We start from the raw sequence: 24,352 nt of genomic DNA on the forward strand, positions 1-24,352 counted from the left end.
CCCAAGAGCAGTACCATGAATTTGCCTAGCTGTGAATGGGGGCTGGGATGGGGCTGGGCAGGGGATTAAGGACAACTCCTTGCACCTCCTCTGCCATGCATCACAGCATGACTAAAAGAAGAATCTAGACTGAAATTTTAAATCTACGTCTATGATTTTTTACTGTTAGGGAAAAGCAGTAAAAATTGTGGTAATCTCTTGTCTAACAAGGATATGGTAGTGTTTCCAGAGTATCTGATTGCCACTGCAGTCTCCGTTCTCAGATAAACACCAGTACAACTTGAAGAACATTTGGAAGCTCATCCATTGAGGTGAAGTATTAAAAAAGTAGTTGCTCTACTACCATACTTTGACTATTGAGTAAGTCCTGGGTGACAGTAAAAACTTTGCTGAAATCACCAGAAACACAGGATTGGCTGTATTGGATCAGACCAGACGAGTAACTAGTACTTAGTGCTTCAAAGAAAGACAAAACAATGCCTTTAGCCAAATGTGCAACGTTCTGCCATACAAGGGGGAAATTTCTTTCCTGATCCCCTTGGGTTCTCCAAAATGATGTTTATTTACCTTTATTATTTTAGCTTGTTTAATAACAATAATGTCCTAAAATAATACAGTTATTTCATTAAATGCAACCACAGTACATATCTCTTAATAATGCATCAGAAATAAAAGAGATGGATTACAGTACCATTGCCTTTACAGAGATTTCTGGCATCATCAATACTGTCCAATTCATCGAATGTGCCTTGAAGAAAAATATAGCAGCTACTTCTAAATGGAATCCAAGCAGAGGAAGGGCATTCTACACAGAGAAGAACAAACATCATTATTCTAAACACTAAATAGTAGTATGGTTGTTCTTATGAAGAAATTGTTTCAAATGGCGATTTAGATGAAAAGAAAAATAATACAGTTTATCTTTCTGGATTGTATGCATCTCTGATGGAGCATGAAAACAATTAAATATTAATAAATATCTGGAGTAAAAATAAATACAATATTCTTAAGAATCTAATTTAGCAGGTCAGATGAAGAACAAATACAGGACATGAGGATGTGTGATATAGCAGAGAAATCAGAGACACAAAAGACTCATTAGATCACCTACTCATCCTCTAGCTAGTATTCTGCTTTTTAGAGTTTATTCTCCAGTAATTTGGCCAATATAAATTTTAAGGTCTCCAGTAGAAGAAAGGCCTTCCACCATTCCCTTGGGATAGTCTGGGCACATCTCATAGATATCACTGCTAAGAGCTGTCTTTTTGTTCAACACGAGCACAATGGGGTCCTGGTCCATAATTAGGGTTCCCAGGTGTTACAGTAATACAAATAAACACTAACAGTTAGGAGATTTCCCTTATATTCAGTGTAATTTGTCCTTTGCTTTTGTCTAGGTATTTATAAAGAGCCCATCACCATGATATTTATTTATCCCATTACTCCGAACTAGATAACCGTGGACCACTCTAAACAATTCATCTTGCTCACTCATGTTTACACCCTTTGAATACTGGGTGGTAACATAATATTTGCCTTTTTACTCATCTGTACAAGTTATATGTATTAATTTACTCTTTCATCACAAGTCAATTCCTTCATCCTTTTAGCTATTTTTATTGCTTTTTCCGGAATTTCCTCTACCTTATCTTCTTCTTTCAGGTACTGAGGTACCTAAAACTCAGTAATCTGGGAGTGATTTCATCAGTACCAAACAGAGAACAGCTGTCACCTCCCAGCTCAGTGATCCCTGTCTATGCAGCACAAAGTTGTAGTGACTCTGTTTTTTGTCAACGCTTTTGTTTTTGGACTATATGCTCTTTTACTACCCACTCTTGCCCTCTACCTCTCTTATAGCATTTCAGTTTACCAGTTATTTTCCATAAGAGCGCAGGAAAAGAGAAATAAATTCAGTAAGAAAATATGTAGTCGGGGACACACTATATAACTGCTACTTGAAGGCTCAATGGGCAGGAAGGAGAAAAGAAAAGAAAAGACAGACTTGACAACTAATCAAAACAATATATTTTCATTCTGAAAGTACTTTCTTCCTCTGGTCTGTGCCTCCTCTCACTAGTGTTCCCAAACCCATCTAACTTAATCATGTCCCTCTAGTAGTTACAAAAAGATGTGTGACTCTAAAGAATCAAAGCCAGCATTCCTGTTTATTACCTTCTATGAACCTATTTTGGTCTGTCTACCTAGCAGCACAGATCACCAGGAACATATTACCCGAGCACTCTGCTCTCTGCCTTGAATAGGGAATTCAATTCAAGGATTCATCCTCATATTCAAAGTCCTCTATTGGATTGGCCTTAGCTACCAGAGAGATCACTTATCCCTCCATGATAATGACCTCCCATGAAAGGAACATTCCAATGAAACTGTTGACCAAAACGGTGAGGCTTGTGAAAGCAGAAGGTAGAGTTTCACAGAAGCTGGACCTAGAACATGCAGCTTATTCTCGCATGTGGCCAACTGGCTGAAAATACAGTAAAGAACAAAATTATCAGACACATAGATCAACAGAATATGTTGGGGAAGAGTTAGCATAACTTTTGTAAAGAGAAGTGATCCCTCACCAATCTATTAGAATTCTTTAAGAGATTTCACAAGCATGTGGACAAGGGTGATCCAGAGGATATAGTGTACTTGGAGTTTCAGAAAGTCTTTGATAAGGTCCCTCACCAAAGGCTCTTAAGGAAACTAAGCAGTGTGATAGACGCAGACCAGTTGGGAACAGCAGAGTAGCAGAAGGGAGATATACCGGCCACTGGATAACTAGTTTTCTGTTCCCTGAGTGACCAGAGCAGGGGCTGCTCCAGGCTAATAGACCACCTGACTCCAATTAACCTGCCAAGAGTCAGGTGAGGCAGTTAAGCACCTGACTCTAATTAAGGCCCCTCTGATGCTATAAAAGGGCTCACTCCAGTCAAGCCAGGGGGAGCTAGAGGAGAGGAAGTGTGTGAGAGGAACTGGGAGCAAGAGCTGTGCAAGAAGCTGAGAGTGAGTAGGTGTACTGCTGGAGGACTGAGGTGTACAAGCGTTATCAGACATCAGGAGGAAGGTCCAGTGGTGAGGACAAAGAAGGTGTTGGGAGGAGGCCATGGGGAAGTAGCCCAGGGAGTTGTAGGTGTCGTGCAACTGTACCAGGAGGCACTCTAAACAGCTGCAGTCCACAGGGCCCTGGGCTGGAACCTGGAGTAGAGGGCGGGCCTGGGTTCCCCCCATACCTCCCAACTCCTAATCAAACACAGGAGGAATTGACCTGGACTATAGCTTCTACCAGAGGGGAAGGTCTCTGGACTGTTTCCTGACCCACAGGAATCTGTGAAGCGAGCAAATCTGCCAATAAGCGCAGGACCCACCAAGGTCGAGGAGGCACTTTGTCACAGCAGTTATGGGGTAGGAGACAAGGTCCCTGCTTGATCTGTAACTGGTTAAAAGATAGGAAACAAAGTAAATGGTCAGTTTTCACAATTGATAAATTGGTAAATAGCAGGGTCCCCAAAGGATTTGTATTGGGATCTGTGCTGTTCAACATACTCATAAATTATCTGGGAAAGGGAGTGAACAGTGAGGTGGTAAAGTTTGCAGACAATACAAAATTACTCAAGATATTTAAGTCCAAAACTGACTGAGAAGAGTTACAAAGGGATCTCACAAAACTAGGGGACATTTTGGTAGATTAAATTCAATACTGATAAGTGCAAAATAATGCACATTGGAAAAAAATCATTGCAACATCTGCTCAATATGCAGTGGCAGTCAAAAAAGCCAACAGTGTTAGGAATCATTAAGAAAAGAATAGATAATAGAACAGGAAATATAATGGAACTATATATATCCATGATATGCCCACACTTAGAATGCTGTGTGCAGTTCTGGTCACCCTATCTCAAGAAAGATTAGAATTTGAAAAAGTAGAAAGAAAGGCAACAAAAACTATTAGGTGTATGGAGCTGCTCCATACAAGGAAAGATTAAAAAGACTTGGACTTTTCATCTTAGAAAAGAGACGACTAAGGGGGGATATTATTGCGGTCCATAAAATCATTAATGGTATGGAGAAAGTGAATAGGAAAGTGCTATTTACCTGCTTCATATAACACAAGAACTAGGGGTCGCCCAATGAAATTAATAAGCAACTGGTTTAAAACAAACAAAAGGAAATACTTCTTCACATAATGCCAAGTCAGCCTGTGGATATTGCCATGGGATATTGTAAAGGGCAAAGTGTAACCGGGGTTGAAAAGGAATTAGATAAGTTCCTGAAAGATAGGTCCATGAACGCCTATTAGCCAAGATGGTCAGGACGCAACCGCATGCTCTGGGTATCCCTAATCCTCAAACGGCGAGAAGGTGGGAGTGGATGACAGGAGATGGATCACTCGAAATTGACCTGTTCTGTTCATTCCCTGTGAAGCATCTGGCACTGGCCACTGTCAGAGACAGACTACTGGGCTAGACAGACCTTTGGTCTAACCCAGTATGGCCATTCTTCTATTCTTATGTCATATGAATGACCACAGATCTCACCACTTTTCAAATGAAGAACCTGATCTAAAACGCCACTGAAGTCCATGGGAGTCTTTCTATTTGCATTCAGTCTCATAGACTTTAAGGTCAGAAAGGACCATCATGATCATCTAGTCTGACCTCCTGCACACTGCAGGACACAGAACTTCACCCACCCACTCCTGTAATAGATCCCTAACCTCTCTGGCTGAGTTACTGAAGTACTCAAAACGTGATTTAAAGACTTCAAGTTACAGAGAATCCATCATTTATAATAGTTTAAATCTGCAAGTGACCCATGTTCCATGCTGCACAGGAAGGTGAAATATAAAAATATATCCTCGAAATATAAAAGGGGGCTATTGTCTTGGCACACAGCATCATCCAGTCCTACAAATGCAGATCCAAGAGAGTTCATTCCATTTAATAAAAATCACTAGTGATGACATGTCATGGGTAATGTAACGAAACTCAGTCTGTAATATGGTGACACCCTGTTAGAGAGAGAGATCAGATTACTATATTCCTGTATAATCTCTAAACAAAAGCTCACTGTTGTAATGATTATTATTTTGTCTCTGATATTTACATGGCAAGGATATGTAAGCTTGTTAAAACTTCCTAAATAAATTGTTAAAAAAATACAAATGCAGATCTCTTACTTTGTATTTGGTCATTACATTTCATTTATCCTGAGGTTCCAGGCTACTCTAATAAAACACAAAAGCTACAAGACACTGATAGCACATACCATTTAAATAACCAAAAACTAATACATTCATACATTTGAAGGAATTAACTCCACACCTTCCAGCACTGAAACATGCTGTGTAAGCAAGATCAGATACTGCACTTTTACCTGATAAATGCAAAATATTTAAATTATATTGGAAACACCTAATTTTTTGCAATAGTAATTATAGACTGATGACAGAAAACCCCAGTAGAAACAGTATTTTTCTAAATAGCTTCCAATTAGAACCATCAAAATCCAGTGGCTTTTAAGCAGCGTAGAGAATGTAAGAGAGCATCAGAAGAATGTAGTCAAGATTTTCTGGAGTGACAAGTGATTTTGAGAACCTCCATTTTTGGGTGCCTAATTTAAGACATGTTTAAGGGGCCCAATTTTAAATAGGCTCTGGAACCGGCCCTAAATGCAAAATTGATCTCTCTTCAACGTAGTTTATCTTCAGTAAGTTACACTGCCCACACCTACTACCTCTCACACAATCAAAAATATAAACTAAAAGCAAGTTATTTCTCCTGTAGGCTGGAAAGGGATTACACATTATTTATATTTTTTAAATACTTGGGAGGTGCTCAGATACTAATTATGAGGGCCTTATAAACATATTAAACTAAGTAGTCTTCATCCTCAGAAGGACTGAATAATGCCACAAAACAAATGGATTTCTCTATGGCCTGAGCCAACAAAGGAAGAAATTATTTGAACTTTGACCTGAGTGTTCAGCCAGGGCCATGATACATGATAGGAGTGACTGCAATCAAGGGGTGAGGACAAACCTTTTTAGAAGTGGTTATTTTAGATTTGATGTTTCCTTCTAGACCTTCCAGTGCTCTTGCAACACCACTCTATACTACAGGTGGCTGGTGAAAATATTTTTTTGGGAGTGTGTGTGTCTGTGTGTGTGTGTGTGGGGGTCAGACTATCCTGCATCACCCCACAATGGCAGCTCCTGTCCCATGGGGCTCAGACTGGCTCCCCATTCTAGCCCGTTGGCTCTTGCTGGGCTGCTACATGCAGATATGGAGAAGTCCGCTCCAGTGTCACTTGATGCACCTACATGCAGGTGGGGCCCTCCCACCGCAACCCCTCCCCCCCCCCCATTCCCTTCCTGGCCCTACCAGGTACGGGGCCTCAGGATTTCTCTTTTCCCCAGGACTCCCCCCACCACCTCCTCAAGATTCTTCTTTCCCCCAGGTCTCCTCTCCCCACCATCCCCACAAGATCCCTCCTTCCCTCAGGGCTCTCACCCTGTCCCAGCGAACCTCATCCCAACCCCCAGTGCGGGGATTCTACTCTCCAATCTCTGCAAGCCACATCATCTCCTCTCAGGAATCCCCCAGGATCTCCACTCAGACAGGTCTCCTCAGACTCCATAGCTCCTCCTCCCCCATACTCTGCACCAGATGTGGCTCCTGAGCCTCGCTGCCTGTTGGAGCCTCCAACAACTGTCAATTCACAAACTTCAACTTTTCCAGGAAGTGCCATTCAGGAACCAGAAGCCAGAATCCCCTGCTGGGTCCGAAATCTAGCTCCATCTGCCAGGAATCCAGTGTGCAAGCAGGGCCCTCACCCCACAATGTCCTGCCCACTTTCTGGCCTTGGCACCACCAGATGCGGGGCTTCACTTGCTGAGCTGGGCATGCATGCAGGCAGTGGGGTGGCTCACAAAATGACCAGATACAAATTTTGGGGCTGAACCTGCTCTAGCTCTAGCTACCCGCCACTTTGTTGTACACCTCCCACTTACATACTGCCTCTAACCACTTCCATGTCATCAACTTCATTTGCTTCAAATGAACCAAGGAATAGCTGGGTCACATTCCACCTGGGTTGAACAGGCACATACAACACTTTATGGGGGAGGGAGGGAGACTCTTTGTTTCATTCTTTTCATTCACTGTTATCTTTTTAAACCTTTCATCTAACTTTGAATTAAGCAAAAGGTTTCTAAAAATGCTATAGTTAAAAAAAACAACAGCATTACTTCATTGTTTGTTTAGCAGGAGCCTCATAACTCAGCACATTTGCAACTTGAAGTCATTTTAGATATATTTCCTTCTGCATTTTTTAAATAGAAGGTTTAAACATTTTTCATCTATCCACCCTTTAATTTAATGGCCTCTCAATATATACCTGAGCAGAGAGCGAGTGAGCATGCCACACACAGTGTGAGAGTTTTGAAAACGCCTAAACATCTTAGGAGCTCAAGTCTAATTGATTTTCACTCAGGTACTTTTGAAAAATCACACCCATCACAAGTTAGCTTTTAACTATAACTGCAGAAAAGGTTCTTGACTGTCAATGCAGGGAAACATGGGGCTTAAACTAGCAGCATTAAGCACATCACTTTGGCTGCATAATGCAAAATTAAATTGGCACACTTGCTGAGCCACAGGAGAGCAAGTGGGGAACCCTTAGCCAACTGAATGAAAAAAGTTAAAAAGCCACTCAAACGTCAAAGATGTATTGCAGGGGAAGTGCTGGTGAAAGACTCAGTAATTGGGTATGTCTGCACTGCAATCAGAGGTATGATTGATGCACATGTAGACATTTGATCTAGCTGGCACAAGTACCAATAGCAGTGAAGCTGCTTCAGTGCAAGCTATATAAGCCTGCCCAAGATTGGGCTATTTACTTGTGTGGCTAGCCTGTGCTGCCGCAACTTCACTGCTATTGGTATTCCCGTTAGCTAGATTAAAGCTAGTTTGAGTACATCTGCCTGTGCTGCAATCACACTTCCAAATGCAGAATAGACATACCCAGAGACCCCTTGGAATGGGGAGGTTCTCAGAAGGAAAGGGATAGCAAGGGACAGAAACAGGAAGATATGGTCAACCTGTTTTCTCTAATCTCTTACAACCATTTCTTATTGTAAAAACGATTTAAGTATTGACAACTCACTGTTGTCTTCTGTTTGAGATTGTTTGTCCTGCACTATCATTTTTGTGTGTGCATACTATTAAATTATGCTGTATTACCATTATGGGACCATAAGACTGTTGTCCCTCACAGGATCCTCACAAAATTAGATGTGTACATCAAGAAGCTCTCTCAGTAAACAAAGCTTTAAAATTAAATATATAACAGAGCAAAAGAGGACGAAGGCAAAATGAAAAGCAGAAAATGATGAAGATTGGCCTCAGAATCTCAGATACATGTGTGCAACACCCACTGACTTCAATAGGAGCTGTGTGTATCTATCTGAAAGTAGAATTTGCCTCAAAACAGGGAAAAGGAACAGGATCAGAGCATCAGGAGACATAATACGAGAATAGGGACAACACAGTTAATAGTCACAAAAGTTTTACAGAGCAGCATAATAAAATGGTTTTAGAAGTTTTGATAAATTTAAATATTCATACTCTAAAGTACTACAAATGATTTACAAGTGGGCTACCAGCTGTGCCACATAGACAGATTTTGTAGGACTAAATACTGGTTTACTCTGAAGTTTTTAGTGCCAGTGTGTATGCTGACTTGCTGAAATGCTTCAATTATTATTTTCACTTCCTCTCCTCTCGCCTTTTACCAAAGTCAGAGCAGATATGGGAAAAGGACTTTTCCACATTATAAGATCTGATTGTGTTTGAACACAATTCTGAAGAATCACCTTACTGATACAATGCTGGACAGCATAGACCAAGACACACTGTGGTGTCTGCTAAAGAAATTAGACCCTGTTGTGACCAGCATGCCGTCATAAGGCCATGTCTACATTTGCGAGATTACAGCCACACTGCTGTACCAATACAGTTGTGCCACTGTAAGATCGCTCGTGTAGCTGCTCTATGCCAATGGGAGACAGCTCTCCCGTCGACATAATAAAACCACCTCCACAAGCGACAGTAACTAGGTCGGCAGGAGAAACTCTCCCGCTGACACAGCGCTGTCCATACTGGCACTTCTCTCGGTGAAACTCATGTCGCTTAGGAGTGTGTTTTTTCACACCCTTGCGTGACATAAATTATACCGACAAAAATGGTAGTACAGACATGGCCATAGTTAGCTTATAAGACACTGAACACAGTTTGCCCTGATTTACACTGACTGCTTAGTTGTGGTCAGCTAACAAGTGCATTTAGAATGGAATCTGTCAGAACACCCTAAAGGAAACTGATACACTGGGTGAGAGCCTTACACCAGCGAAGGGATGAAGTAGTATAACAGGGGCCTAAAAATCTATCCAGGAGAGGGTTCCTCCAGCACAGGTATTGTGGAGACAGGTGCAGCCCAGGATTGGACAGGGTCAAAGATGGCTTAAAGCTATCTTAACACCCTGCCCCCTACCTCCTTGGACTGCAAGCTCTCTCCCACTCCTCTTAGAAGAAAAAGCACAGCATCTCAACAGTTTATTTTACTTTTACACAGCCAGGAACAGAACCAGTTCCTGTGCTTTGCTCTGATCAATACACAATATCTCAAAAAGAGGCCTCTGATGAATCACAATATCTCAAAAAGATTCTCAGCTCTGGAGTGAATTCCTCATATAAGTGCCTGTTCTTCTCCTAAACCACAGAAACTCTAGATGGGGAAGTGAGTACGTTTTTCTCTCCAAACTTGCCTTGTGACATTTTGCAAAACTTCCTACTAATACTAAAATCAGTTAAATTTTACTGGTGGTAACAAAATTGAGAGTTCTAATGTATAGGGGCTGCCAGCTGCCTCCAGCATTTTAAGTACTGTGTCAATTAGACCTACAATCATTCTCTAGTGTAGGCCAGGCGTGTTTATATGACAAATCAAAATTACATTTCCAGTTGGGCAAGTCTTTCATAGGCTTGCTAATGGCCAAGAGTTTTAAGGTGCATCTGTTTGCTTTGAAATACATGATCTATGCATATGTGGTATTTATACAGTTAATAATATTAATACAATTTGAATTAATTCTAGTAGGAATTATGTGCATTACAGTAATGCCCAGTGGCCTCAGTCAGGATCAGGGCCACCTTGTGCTAGGACATGTACAAGCACATTAACAATATGCTTTCCATCCCTGATCAGATTAAAAATCTAAGATGACAAGTGACATACAGAAGGAAGAGGAAAATATTGGTTTCTAATATTATAATACACACTTTTCATATACTTTTGTTGAAATAAAAACACCTCATTATACCATCTAGACCTCACTCTATCCTTTCTTGCAGGCTATGGGGCAGTAATGTATAACTGAGATGATTTTTACTCACATTTAAAAAAAATAAAAAATATATGTTAATTATAGATTGTACAGGGAGGACGCATGGTCTGGTGGTTAAACCATAGGTGTATGGGGATCTAGGTTTTACTCAGTTCTGCCACAGACTTCCTGGGCAATTCCATTTGCACTTGAAAAATTGGCAATTTGTTTTACAGTAACAGCTAGCAATGGGGCTAAGCCACTAGCGTGGATGTTACTCAAGCACACAGGTTTTCATCCACAGTGATAAAAACATCCAAAACCTAGCTAATCTAACAGTTTAACCCAGGTATACCCAGAGTCCCGGGGGGAAGGTGGGGGTTGGGGCACAACCCCTCCCCTAACCGGCCCTCCATACAATTTATGAAACCTGATGCGGCCCTCAGGCCAAAAAGTTTGCCCGCCCCTGGTTTAGTTAGTAAGAGTTTCACATACTTATTAAGAACAAAATAGACTTTTCTAACCATAAAAATCTGAGAACTTCATATAATACTATTAAAAATAAGACAGCACTGCAGAGATGGCAATAATGCAGCCACTTAAATTCATGTAAATCACAATCCATTTTAAAAATCTCAATACTTGTCTTTTGTGTGTTTACAGTCATAAAGCCATAGAATCACTCACTAGCCACAGAATTTATTTCACCCTTTCAATTTTTTTAAAATGTGTAGCATATGTCCAGGGCAATGAACAGATGGTACATTTGATTAAAAAAGAAAGAAATAGAACCACCACAAACTCTTAAGCCCTATATTTTGCATACACAATTATATGTAGTTATTTTCGACAACAGAAAAGAGAAACTAAAATATTGTCAAGACAAAAAAAATCAACAAATGAATGACAGTTACAATACAAATTTACTGTAAATTGTGAAATGTACCATACATTCTTCAACACTCAGGCCCTACCTACACTTCAAAAACAACCATTTGTAACATGCTTGTAGTAGGCCAATGGCTCTCAACCTTTCCAGACTACTGTACCCATTTCAGGAGTCTGATTTGTCTTGCCAACCCTCCCAAGTTTCACCTCACTTAAAAACTACTTGCTTACAAAATCAGACATAAAAATACAAAAGTGTCACAGCACACTATTACTGAAAAATTGCTTGCTTCCTCATTTTTACTATATAATTATAAAATAAATCTATTGGAATATAAATATTATATAAATATATAGTACGTATATAGAGCAGTATAAACAAGTCATTGTCTGTATGAAATTTTAATTTGTACTGACTTCGCTAGTGCTTTTTACGTAGCCTGTTGTAAAACTAGGCAAACATCTAGATGAGTTGATGTACCCCCGGTAGATCTCAGTGTACCCCCAGATGAGATGAGAACCACTGTTGTAGGCTAATGGTACTATGCTGACTGAAAGGGCATTGATGGGTCTGGAGGGGAGGATGCATGTATCAAAAAGAGCAACTGCAGGCCAGAAAGGAATGGGAAGGCACAGAATCTACATCCAGATGGTCCTGTGCTTCCAGAGACCAAATGCCTTTCCCTTTTGTGGTGGAAGGGTAAAAGAGAGAATTTCCATCCTGCCCCACAGAACAATATGGGAGAAAAGTCAGCAAGGGGAACTGCATGGAATTATCATCCCTCCACCACTCTCCTCTCATGGGATTTTCTACAGACGGGGACAACCTTTCCCACAGTGCGAAGGCCAGCGTACATGGAATGGGGGACACTTCATGCATCAAGGCCAGCACAAAGTAGACAAGTAGCTCCCCAAGAAGCTCTTGCACAGTACAGGCTTGTTTACACAAATGATTAGACTGCAGCAAGCTGGAGTGTGAATCTACCATGCACTAACCTGCCCCGGTCTAACTGTTTGTATGGACCCTGCGGACGTGTGTCAATAGTTAATTAATGAGCTTTGCACATAAGCAGTTAGATAGCCCCACAGGCTAGTGAGGATCAGATTCACACCCGAGCTTGCTGCAGTCTAATTGTTTGTGTAGAGCAGGGGTCTCAAACACGCAGCCCCCGGGCCGCATAGGCACCGACTCCGTGGGTGCTCCGGGGCTGGAGCACCCACAGGGAAAAATTAGTGGGTGCTCTCACCCACTGGCAGCCAAATTTCCCTCCCCTTCCCATCGCCCAGCGCACCGCATCCCCGCTCCTCCGCCTACCTCCCAGCACTTCCCACCGCCAAACAGCTGTTTGGTGGCGCTTAGGACTTTCCAGGACGGAGGGAGGAGAAGCGGGGACACGGTGTGCTCAGGGGAGGAGGCGGAGAAGAGGAGGGGCTGGGATCTAGGGAAGGGGTTTGAATAGGGGCAGGGACTTTGGGGAAGGGGTTGGAATGGGGGCGGGGAAGGGGTGGGAAGAGGCAGGGTGGGGCGAGGCCTCATGGAAGGGGTGGAGTGGGGGTTTTGCAGTCTGTTACCAACCAATTTTGAAGTTCTCAGCTATTTTGACTTGACAATTGGTGTACAATTACAGAAAGGTGTGTTGTGTCAAGAGTACTAGACCATCGTGATATCAGAGATAACTCAACCAATCACCACCCTTATTCAATAGCTAATTTGCATGCTACAGTTTCATTGGCTGTATGAGGGAGACTTCACAGATGGTGGATTACTTGGCCCAACTGCCACACCCTTGTGCCTAGCTGCCACCTCACATATCATCAGCACAACCACCTACACAACAACACAACCAGCAAGTCCAAATACAGATAGCCCCTCACCTCAGCAAACACCCCTGATTTGTCACCAACACAAATCAATCAAAATCTCCCAGCACAACACAACCCAGGCACAAATCAACACAGCTTCCCATCACAACACACATTTGCCCACCCTCACTCATACTTACCATAAACTTGAGTGGCTAAGTGGCAAGTCTTTTGCTAGTAAGCATATATTGGGCTACTGTGACAATGCAGTAAAAGTCAGTAGAAAAATCACTGTAAGATGCTATACAATTTAAGGGCGTAGAAAAAAGGTATATATTATCTGAGAAACAGTACGTGACCCTGTAATTAAAAGATTACATGATAACAGTCTCAAAGGGGCAGAGAAAAAGTTGTGTGTGCAACCCTAATTTTGGCACAAGTGCTTAACTGTGCAGTCTTAACATTCTTTTCGTGTATTTTTTGTATGGAATATGGTACAATTTGCAAGCAACACCGAGATTGGTTTAGTCTGAGGATATCAAACCTAATATTGATGCTGATTGATGCAAAACGCTGCCAGCTAAGTGGCCAAAAAATGAAATGACTCAAAATTAGCACTGACTTTTCGCATTACAGTTTTTAAAAAGTTAATTCATTGACTTTTAATAGCATACTACATTATTCTTAATTGTTGACTATACTTTTGTATTGTTGTATGAAAAGGTGTCAGTAATGCAGCCCTCGGGCCAATGTACTAGTCCTCATGTGGCCCTCGTGGTGATTTGAGTTTGAGATCCCTGGTGTAGAGTCTGTAAACAAATCTATAGTGCTACTTGGATCCTGGCCCAAACTCTAGGGTTTTGTCCAAGAGCCAGAGTGGGCTAGTGGATAAGGCAGTGGGCTGGGACTCAGGAAGCTTGTGTTATCTTCCTAGTCCTGCTATTGACCTGCTTTGTGACTTTGGACAAGTCACTTCACCTCTCCATGCTTTGATTCTCTCCCCGCCCCCTTTCATTATTTTGTCTATTTAGATTGCAAGCTCTTCAGGGCAGACTCTCTCTTATGATGGGCTTCTACACACTACCACTTATGTCACTCGCGGGTGTGAATAAGCCACTCTCCTGAGTGATGACATAAGTTACACCAACCTAAGGCTGGTGTGGACCGCACTATGTCAGTGGGAGAGATTCTCCTGACATCATAGCTATTGCTATGGAGATGGTTTTATTATGCTCTCTCTTGTCGACACAGAGCGTCTTAACCAGACGCACTACAGCAGTGCAGCTGTAACACTTCTAGTGAAGACTAGCCCTGTTTGAGCAGTGGGGTCCTGATCTCACTTCGGCTATGTCTACACTACAGACCATAGAGTGGCTCAGATGTACTGCTGCAGATGCATCATTGTAAGGTCTCCAGGGTAGCCTAGCCGCTCTATGCCGATGGAGAGAGCTTTCCCATCCACATAATTAAACCACTCCCAACAAGCGGCGGTAGCTATGTCAGCAGGAAAACATCTCCCGCCGACAGTGCTGTCCACACCAGCGCTTCTGTCAGTGAAACTTATGTTGGTCAGAGGTGTGTTTTTTTCATACCCCTGACTGAGAAAAGTTTTACCAACAAAGGTGCTAGCGTAGACATAACCTAAGAGCCTCTAGGCATTACTGTAAATACAAATAAATAATGTTGTTCCTTTGGCAAGGGTAGCAGATTTTTGAGGCCTTGCAGTTTGGTTTCCCATCTGAAGCAGAAATCAGTTAAGCAGTCAGGTATTTTCTTACTGTAATTTATTTATTTACCAAATGTACATAAGTCTTGATTCCACAAACAAGGGTTGTAAGAAACTGCACAGAGGCAACTCCCCCTTACCCAGGTCCCAAATAAGTCTACCCTGTTCCCAGAAGCAGCTCTTCTGCCTGTCTCTTTCCTTAACAAACAGGGTATGTCTACAAGGCACAGTTTAGGCTAAAAACCAGGTAAGGGCCCCGGTTAACGTGCCTATCATCCACCAAAAAAAAAAAAAAAAAAAAAAAAAGCCACTGATCTGGGTTTGGAGGTGCTTTAAACCCAGGCTAACTTACCAGGCTGGGAGTATGAGTTAGAATCTGGGCTCTGCTTTAACTCAGGCTGGAATCCACCTTGCAATGAGGCTCTGGGGAAAAAAATCATTCAAGTGCTGATAGCCCTCCAATGCCTTGCCACAATTACCCTTGAAGGACAGACAAATTCTTCCCCAACTGACTGGAAACGAATCCTAGAGCATTTCAACACAAAGAACCATGCCCCCAGATACACACATGGGTGAGCGCAGAAACAGTGAAGATACAGTAACTAGGGTAGGGCTTTGCAGCGGGGAGGCTGATACCCAAGACTAGGCTAACTTGAGAGCTCTGACCCAGGTGCTCAGTCATCCAGGTTAACTATGCAGTGAAGAAATAGCCACTGTCACCTGAGTTTTACATCTGGGAAATCCCTAGTCTAAGGCTGTTGTGAGCTTGTGCAACAATCTTCCTACTATATGTAGCTACTCTGAGACATACAGAAATTTCAGTACCTCAACTGACAGACAAAGGAGAGCTAGTGTCTGGATTCAATTTTTACTGCACAGTATCTTTTGGTCTTTCATCCTGAATGGGGTCACAATGTATAAGCAAGCATGCAAGTCATTAGAAACTTTTACCATAACAATTAAAACTTTCTTTTTTTAATTAAAAGTTTAAATTTAAACAACAAAAAAAGTTAACATTTCCCTATACAATTTGTAACCTAAACACGGCAGTATTGTGCTGGTGCATTAACGAATAACACTGATCAGTTTATTAGTCATGTGAAATGGAAAAGTAAGTAAATAGCATTATCTAGGAAAAGTGCAGAAATGTTGAAAAATTCAAAAGGAGAAAACCCTTTTCATTTCTTTTAAAGTGTTTTGAAAAATCAAAACCACTTAATCATACAATTATGACTGTGCAGCAATGCAATTCTTTCATAAATTGCAAGACTAACATGATTTTTTTCTATGCCATAATGCTGATATACATGTTGATAATGTGCACACACCTTCTTTACCAGAATTATGTCGGATCATAGTCCTACTATATAACTAGAAATAGAAAAGCTCTATTTAAAGCCTACCCTGGGTAAGGGAAAAATATAGTTCCCAGGTATTAGGCATTTAACTGACAGGAGCACATTGCATGTGTCATTTTCCCTAGTTTAACTGGTTCTTTCCTTTGTTACTATTCATTTCACAATTAGGTTCCAAGCCTTCAAATATTTTTGCACATGCTTAACTTTACTCACTCAAACTGTCCAGCTGAAATAAAATTAATGGTACTATTCACATGCTTAGAGTTGAACATATGTGTACATTTTTGCAGGACTGGGTCATTAGTTTTGATAAGAAAGCGTGAGAAGGCACTCGCTCCAGACTATATTATGTTTTTTAATGCTCCATGTTTGAAGGGGTGTTTGCTTTGCATTGTTTTTCAATAGCTGTACATTAGCCAAATGGACTTTCCAGAAAATGAAACTTCTCAGCACACAACACAAAGCCTTCTCTCCCCTCATGAGGAACAGGAAATGAATTTGCCTCTCATCTGATTTTATAGGAGGAGGAGCAAGACTAAAAACATAACGGGACTGTGGCCCTGTCTAGATTTGGAAATAGGTTGTGTTTCAAAACGTTTGCTGGTTGTGGCTAACACTATACTCCCTTAAAGGCTGACCACAGCCGGGTAGCAGGTTTTTAACCACGACTGACCATATCTGCTGCAATGGGTGCAAAGTCCTGTTTGAGGTTGGGCTAGTTAACATGTTTTCACTCACACGTTTAAAAACATGGCCTACTTTTCTAGCCCAGATAATATCTATTTTCATGGCAGGCCAAGAGTGTCAGACAGCAGCAACCCCCAGGGGCCTGCAATGCCCAACGCAGCACCCCCCACTCTCGCAATGGGAAATATGCAACCGGCAGGGTGAACTCCTCCCCTCTGCAGACTTACAATGCACAGGGGTGGGGGACCGTCCCTCGAGCTCGGGGCCGCATCTACTCCGCAAACCCAGCAGCGTAGGCTGCGCTTCCTCCCGCAGGGGGTGTCACACCCCGCCCGCCCTGAGAGGGACAATGGCTGGGCTCGGAGCCCGAGGCCCCGCAGCCTGAGCGGAGGCTGGCGGCTGACAGGCGCGGGAGGGGAGCACCTTACCGGCTGCTCCGGAGGCGGTGGCGAGGAGGCCGAGCAGGCAGAGCAGCGCGGGGAAAGGGGGCTCCATAGCCCCGGCTCACTCCACTTCGCGCCGGCTCTCGGAAGGCTGCGCCTGCGGGGGGGAGCAGCGCGCCGGCCGGACACCACCCACTGCGGGGGCAGCCCGGGGCAGAGGCCGGGAGCGCGGCCCCCGAAAGCTGCCAAGCCCTGCAGGCTAACGCGCCGCTCCCAACAGGGCTGGCTCCGGCGCGGGGCCCATGCGGCATCTGCTGGGCATGACCGGGGCTAGCCGTCTGGGCGTGCAGGCGAGTCAGGCCGTGCAAACACGCCCAGCCCCAGGTGACTGGGGTGTCCAGGACCAGCTCTGCCTTCAGCAGCGAGGGAGCGAGCGTGCCCTGCCTTCCGAACGGTTCTATTAGCCACCACATACAGTGCACCGCACGTTGCAAATATACTAACCGAAAGAGAAATCTCCCCTCATCCCACTAGTGTAAGATGTGCTCTGTCCTCCACCTTCCCCCCTCGCTTTTAGATGGCTCCTCTAAACTCCTGGCCTCGGCACTTCTGTCAGTTCCTCTCCACGTGGAAACTAGCTTGGAATAGGCTTTGAGTACAAAAGTTTGAAAACTGAATTGAAATCTCAACAGTATTCGATTGTGCTGCGAACATGCCTGTGAACTGCAATGGAAAAGCCTGGCCTAGCTGTCTGTGTTTATCAATTGGCTCTATTCAGTGGTGGTGGTTACTTTTGGGTTATAGTGTTTGCATTTTATTTCCAAAACGAGAAAAACGGGCAACGCAGGTGTGGGGAGGGAAGCAATAACAGTAGCTACTGACTTCTGCCAGGTGACAGACACAGATCTAGAAACTTTGGTAGCCTTGACCCATGTCATGTGACTGAAGCTGGGTAAAAAAAGATCAATCTTTTACACACTCCTGTCTCACCTTTTATTACACAGGGTACTGTGCAAATACAGAAGATGTAACCCCTCCCCAAGGAATTTAAACTACACTTGACACTAATAATATAGATGCGTATAATATTTTGAGGTCCATGACTGAGCTCCCAGTGTGAGGTGAAGTAGATGGGCTTTTTAAAAAGCCCATTTTCTCATGCTTGTTCTTGTCTTTTAGCATGTTAACATTTATAATATACCCAGTGAACTTCACTCACAAATACTATTACATTAAGATAAAATAACCCCGATCTCAATTCTTGAGCACTAGTGAAGAAGATCTGCCCTGCATATAATCAGGCTCCCCCATTATAGGAGCTTTTGTCTTCTTTGCTAACAAAACAAACACACAACACACAAATTCTGCAGTCCTTAGGTAAAAGCTCCTACTAGAGTCAATGGGAGATTTATATCAGTATGAATGGCAGAATTTGGCCCAGAAAGATTTAAGAGGTCCTTTTAGGCAGGAGAGAATTCATAGTAAATCTTAAAATTTACATACCATTTTGCCTTTTTATAACTGATGTGTCTCATTATACATCAGACCGAAAGTATCTTGAGGCTGGAAGATAGATGACTACACCTGATGGGTACTTCCCCTATTTTCAGGGGAATTCCCTTGGGGGCTGTTACCGCAACTTTAGAGGTTCATTACATGGGCAGAAAGGAGCCTTGGGACACTAGTGAATCAGACCTTAGCATGTATTAAATGCTTAAATTGGCCACATTTCTCTTTAATTATTGCCAGCTCCATGCAGCAGAAGCCTGATAGTCATTAGGAGTCTTCTTGTATTCCACAGCAACATGTTTTCCTCCATTATAAAAAGAATTAAATGCCACCAATTTATCAAAGTTTCTACTAAACCCCCTTAACATTAGTTATTACTTAATTGTAGAAACACCATTGTGCTAGGTGCTGTATAGACATTCAGCTCTGTTAATTTTTCCCCACAGAAACAAACAAAAAAATTAGGCTGACTTTTTATAAATTTTATTCTTTCAAGATTTAAGAGCATGTTTTTATATTATCCTCACTGTACACTTCAATCCAGAAAGTGGGCTGTTCATTTATGCTAAGACAGTTGTGCTCACTGAAATAAAAGCTACCCAAGATTCCATTTACTAGTATATTGTAAAAAACATTGGAAGTGTGCCTTACAAAATTATTTACATAATTCACAACAATACACAAACACTTTATAAAAACACTATCCTTTTATTGTGTATGCATGTGTCTTGAAATCATAATTTAGTTATCTTGGTAATAACATTAAAAATACACTTTCTATCTGTAAATTCACATCCAGGCAAGCCCATAAGTGCAAACAGTCATAAAACTAGCAAGGCTGAACACACATGTGTCTAATTTATATTTGTACAAAAATACCTGACCTGTACTTTTGTTAGAAAAGGACAACCATATACAACTTTATTTAATACAGTACAAAACTTCTCTAAATCCACTAATTTAGACCCCATCCAGCAAAACATTTAAGCATTTATGTTAACTTAAAATTATGCATGTTAAAGTGCTTTGCTGGATCATGGCCATGCTGCCTATTGCTTTATTGATAATATTTTTATCACATTAAATACACAGTAGAGGTAAGAACTGTGTTCTCAGGTGTTTGTACAACACTTACCATAGTAAGACCCCACTCTGCTTCGTGCTACTGTAATATAAATGTTTCATAATTATAATAAAATAGAGGATTCACAAGAACCAGACTGTTGTAAAAGCAATATGTGAACCACAGCAACAAGGTTAAATAGTCTCACATTTTACCTAAACTTTACTCCAAGGTATTGCAGCCAATTTCAATAGTTTTTTGCATAAATTGCTACAAGGACAAATTTCTTTCTTACTCTCTTTTCTTAGTTATAGCCAGGTATCAAAAGGACAACGTGCTTAACTTTTTCTCCAATCAGAGATCGAATACAGAACTATTTTCTTTAGCGTGCTTGTCTGGTACCTATTCTTGTATATGGGTACTAAAACCATCTACAAAAATCTTGCTAGAAAGATACTGTACCGCCAAGTATCATTTTAAAAGACTGCATATCAGAATAGTGCAAACAAGCACAAAGGGGACTGTTGTATCAGCAACAAAAAGAGAGGCTCACAGGTTTGGCCTGTCTCCCTTAAAAGTATCTCTACTATTTTTTATTTATTTATATATTTATTTCTCAGCATATTTGGCCAAATATACTCCTGATGTAATACCACGGATGTCAATGGAATTACACCAGGAATGAATTTGGTCTTTTGTGTACAGTATGTTTTTTTACTTAAATAGCATATATTCCTTCAAAACAATAAACAGGTCTGATCTGAAAAAGGACGTGCATTAAGAAACATTTTTCTTACAATTATTATTCCACTTTCATACAGTGACTTACTATAATGGTTTAATCAAGTAATATATATTTTTAAAAACCCTTCACTCTAGTAGCCTTTTTGGAGTACATAGGAAAGGCAACTGACACAGCACATAAAAAAACAACTTTAACTTGCATGTAAATAGATCAAGAATTTGTAGCATGTATGCACACAACTTTGTTGTGAAACATTCCCTCCCACTCACTACCTGGGACATATTTTCATCTCATTTCTGAAACTGATTATAGAGGAAATACCTTATTTGTTATCAAGTTGTAAGTTGTATGTTTAATCATACCATATGTGAGTTAGGATACTATTCAGACCAAATACAGTGTTTATCCTTTTGTATTATGTGATCAGAACAGCTGTGCTAGATCATTACCTTGTATTTTAAGTCTAAACTTTCCCCCATTACTCCAGAGTCCCTGTCACAGCACTCTCTGCTGCCCTGACTTTTCTCCCACTTTACACACCACCCACTCCAAATAATATATCATTCCAACTATTCTTGAACAACAAGCATTTGCTTAGGAAGTAGTCAATGAGGCTCCTTAAATTGGCTGGCAGGACTGTGGTTCATCAACCTTATGGATTTCCTCATTAGAGAACCAGGAATACTGGCTCTGAAACACTCCTTTAGCCCTGCAATGGAGTGCAACAGACTAGGAAATGAACTGTGAGTCTTTCCCATGTGTTAGTGCAGGACATAGTCATTCAGATCTAATTCTATACCAACTTTAAAAACATAGGATGGATTTTGGCAGATTTAAAGGTTATTCTCTAAATACTAGTTTAAAGACTAGTCTTCCTTTTCTACTCCCTCCTCATTCCCAGGAATTGATTTTCAACATGCCTGCTATGGGGTACTTGCATCACCACATAGAAGAGCCTATGAAAAGACGACTGAAAATTCTTGCTTAAAAGGGACAGTCTCCTTACAGTGAAAAAATACACCATTCATTGAACTGCTTTTAGAAGGTAACATAGTGTTTACATAAGGTTTGAATTTTGCTCAGGTTTGTATTTAGACCTTAATCTCAGTTGTGCTGACACCAGTAGCATCTTCGGAGGTCATGGCTATTATGTATGAGCCTGCAATAGGCTCAGACTTAAATGTTACCTGTTTTTTTAATAGGAATATTTCCTTATTGATAGAATTCCACACTGAAAGAGCATACTCTATGTCATGATTCTAGCTCTGAAGGGCACCTGAACAATAATTCATATGAAAGGAAAGAGTGATGATGGCTTTTTGGTGACCTCTGAGGAAAAAAAAAAAATCAATGTTCAGATATAATTTCTCTCTCTCTTGCACTCAGTGGACCATAATGAGCATACCAAATGTTAAGCTTCTACCTCAGTGAGAACAGAAATTGTCAGTGGTTACAAGCCCCTCTGTATTATATTACAGTTGATCATTAATAAGTTATTACAAAAGTGGTTATTCCAAATATCATTTATCTAGTATTTATCATCATATTTTGTGCTAGTTGTTGCAGGAGGACCCAATGATAGAAACAGGGCATGTACTGTATCTCAAAATGTATGTCTTTTGACACCAACGGTTTAATCAATAATTGCCTGTAAAAAGCTAGATATTTACTTTTAAGTTTGTGTGGTTTAAATGTCTATTCCTCACCCGCAACCCCCCAAAAAGCTTTACCAAAAAAAAAGATAATGTAGGTAAAGATTTTAGAGGCAATACCCAGATTTAATATGGAATCACAGAGGTATAGAGGCTCAGGGAACTTCTACCTTGTGCAAGATTTACAGCTAAAGCCAAATTCAGTTAACTTCCACGGACTTAAAATTGCACACATGTATTAGAGGGCAGAATTTAGCCACTAGTTAATAATCTTCTTACTCGTTTTTCAGAAGGAACTAATAAAGTGTCAAGTAGCCCATTCCCCATAGTGTCACACAGTAGAATTTGTAATAAAACAATTAGCAAGAACAGTTTCTCAGTAACCATCTTTGGTAAACATGCTATCAGTCTCATCTTCATTCATCCCTCGTTCATAGCGTACTGCAAAGAAGCCACCCCACTGAAGCCGTTTCTTTTTGTAGAGATACCAAATTAATCCAGCAACCAAGACTAGGATAATTAACAGAGCAAATGTTATAGCCACTCCAGTATGATTAGTGCCTGTAAAAGAGAAATGAAAATAGTTAATCAGTGTTTTTGACTGAAAAATATTTGTTATACAGCAAAGTTTTATACGAATATGTATAAATTTACTATAAAGTCATTTTATTGAAGTTCAGGAACTCTATTTTAAGTCTTACGGACACACACACAAATATTTTCCACACCATCAATTCAAAAACTAGTTTCCTATAAGTGCCAAATATTGTAGCTGAGCACAAGCTCCACTATGATTAAGGTTAAGAAGCCCTTTCTGTTTAAAGCTGGACTGTTCTAATTGTGCTACAATCTGTCTGGTTTCAGAGTAGCAGCCGTGTTAGTCTGTATCCGCAAAAAGAACAGGAGTACTTGTGGCACCTTAGAGACTAACAAATTTATTAGAGCATAAGCTTTCGTGGACTACAGCCCACTTGAAGTGGGCTGTAGTCCACGAAAGCTTATGCTCTAATAAATTTGTTAGTCTCTAAGGTGCCACAAGTACTGGGCTGTAGTCCACGAAAGCTTATGCTCTAATAAATTTGTTAGTCTCTAAGGTGCCACAAGTACTCCTGTTCTTTTTACAATCTGTCTGGTTACTTGGATTGCCTTGAAATTTGGTTTGCCTCCTGGCGATTCAGAATAGAGTCAGTGATCTAAATTTGGGGCCATTTGCCACAGTGTCCTGGGATACAATTCCACCGAAAAACAAAACAAAAACAACCCACCCCAAACAGCTTTTCTTAAATTAAAGGTGACCTATTCTGGCAATACCTTTTTGCATATACGTGGGAATTGATTGTTGAATTTCACAAGTGTGGTAGTCTATCAGGAGATTATGTTAAGTGTTTGAGTGCAGGGCAGGTGCATATAGCTCCTTTCCTTTACAGTGAAACGACAGTGAGTATGTGTAGTATGGGTGTTTTGGGGGCACTGCTCAAAGAGGCCAAAGTTAAGGTTACATGTGGGTGTACCTTAACTCTGTATTTCCTGGTTTTCTGAAGTCTGAACTTGACATTCTGGAAGGGCGCAAGCTATTGCTGGACAATATTAACTCTGTATTAACAAAGTTTTCTGCCATTTAATCTAATAGCTAATTTTGAATCACTTTGCTGATATTTCTTAATCTATTAAGACATTATTTACAATTAAATCAATGTGGAATTGCACTCAATATAACGGAGGGGAATTTGGGTCCTCTGACATGAACATTTTTTGAAAAATAGAAGTAGCAAATTTTGAAGTGGAGACACACTTTAAAGGCATCCACTGAAGCATAAAAATGGTGACAAAGTTCCGAGCCTATAGTGGTGCGTTCCGGGCTTCCAGGCAGATTTAGTGGCCTCAGAAGCTCGCTAAGGCCCTCAATGTGACCTCCCTTTCTTTCTGTAGTGGCAAAGGTCACAGCTTTATTGAGTTACTTTAATCACAGGCCAGTATGGAAGGTGGGAATGGGGAATACCTCACAGCCTTTGTTGCTCCTCAGAGCTCAGTAGGTGCAATCCTGCCTGGATCTAGGTCTGCTCCCCGTTCAGGGGGTGCTGTGGAGCAAGGGGGTTGGAGGGAACCCAGGCCCACCCTCTATTCTGGGTTCCAGCCCAGGGACCCTAATAGTGG

The 24,352-nt window shown here is 41.3% G+C and overlaps 2 protein-coding genes across 12 annotated transcripts in view; both read right to left on the bottom strand.

Annotated features, from left to right (window-relative positions):
- CD302 (CD302 molecule) overlaps positions 1 to 17,770 on the bottom strand; it is a 38,309-nt gene extending 20,539 nt beyond the window's left edge. For 2 of the 11 annotated variants that reach the window (XR_010591293.1, XM_008178470.4), the window contains exons 1-3: positions 17,275 to 17,671; positions 15,154 to 15,224; positions 692 to 805 (exon numbers count right to left, since the gene is read on the bottom strand). Coding sequence is in view for 9 of the 11 variants with exons in the window: in XM_008178470.4 (XP_008176692.2) it covers positions 692 to 805; positions 15,154 to 15,224; positions 17,275 to 17,540 (451 nt within the window). In the remaining 2 variants the exon portion in view is untranslated. Of the gene's footprint in view, positions 1 to 691; positions 806 to 15,153; positions 15,225 to 17,274; positions 17,681 to 17,733 lie in introns of those variants that run through there. The other 9 variants (XM_008178474.4, XM_065560697.1, XM_008178471.4 and 6 more) reach the window with 8 other exon arrangements.
- Positions 17,771 to 19,205: 1,435 nt separating this feature from the next.
- LY75 (lymphocyte antigen 75) overlaps positions 19,206 to 24,352 on the bottom strand; it is a 73,404-nt gene continuing 68,257 nt past the window's right edge. The window contains exon 35 of the mRNA XM_005309418.5: positions 19,206 to 22,759. Coding sequence (XP_005309475.4) covers positions 22,575 to 22,759 — 185 coding nt within the window. The 3' untranslated portion in view covers positions 19,206 to 22,574. The remainder of the gene's footprint in view (positions 22,760 to 24,352) is intronic.

The sequence above is a fragment of the Chrysemys picta genome, chromosome 11, assembly GCF_011386835.1.
Source record: "Chrysemys picta bellii isolate R12L10 chromosome 11, ASM1138683v2, whole genome shotgun sequence".
NCBI lineage: Eukaryota > Metazoa > Chordata > Testudines > Emydidae > Chrysemys > Chrysemys picta.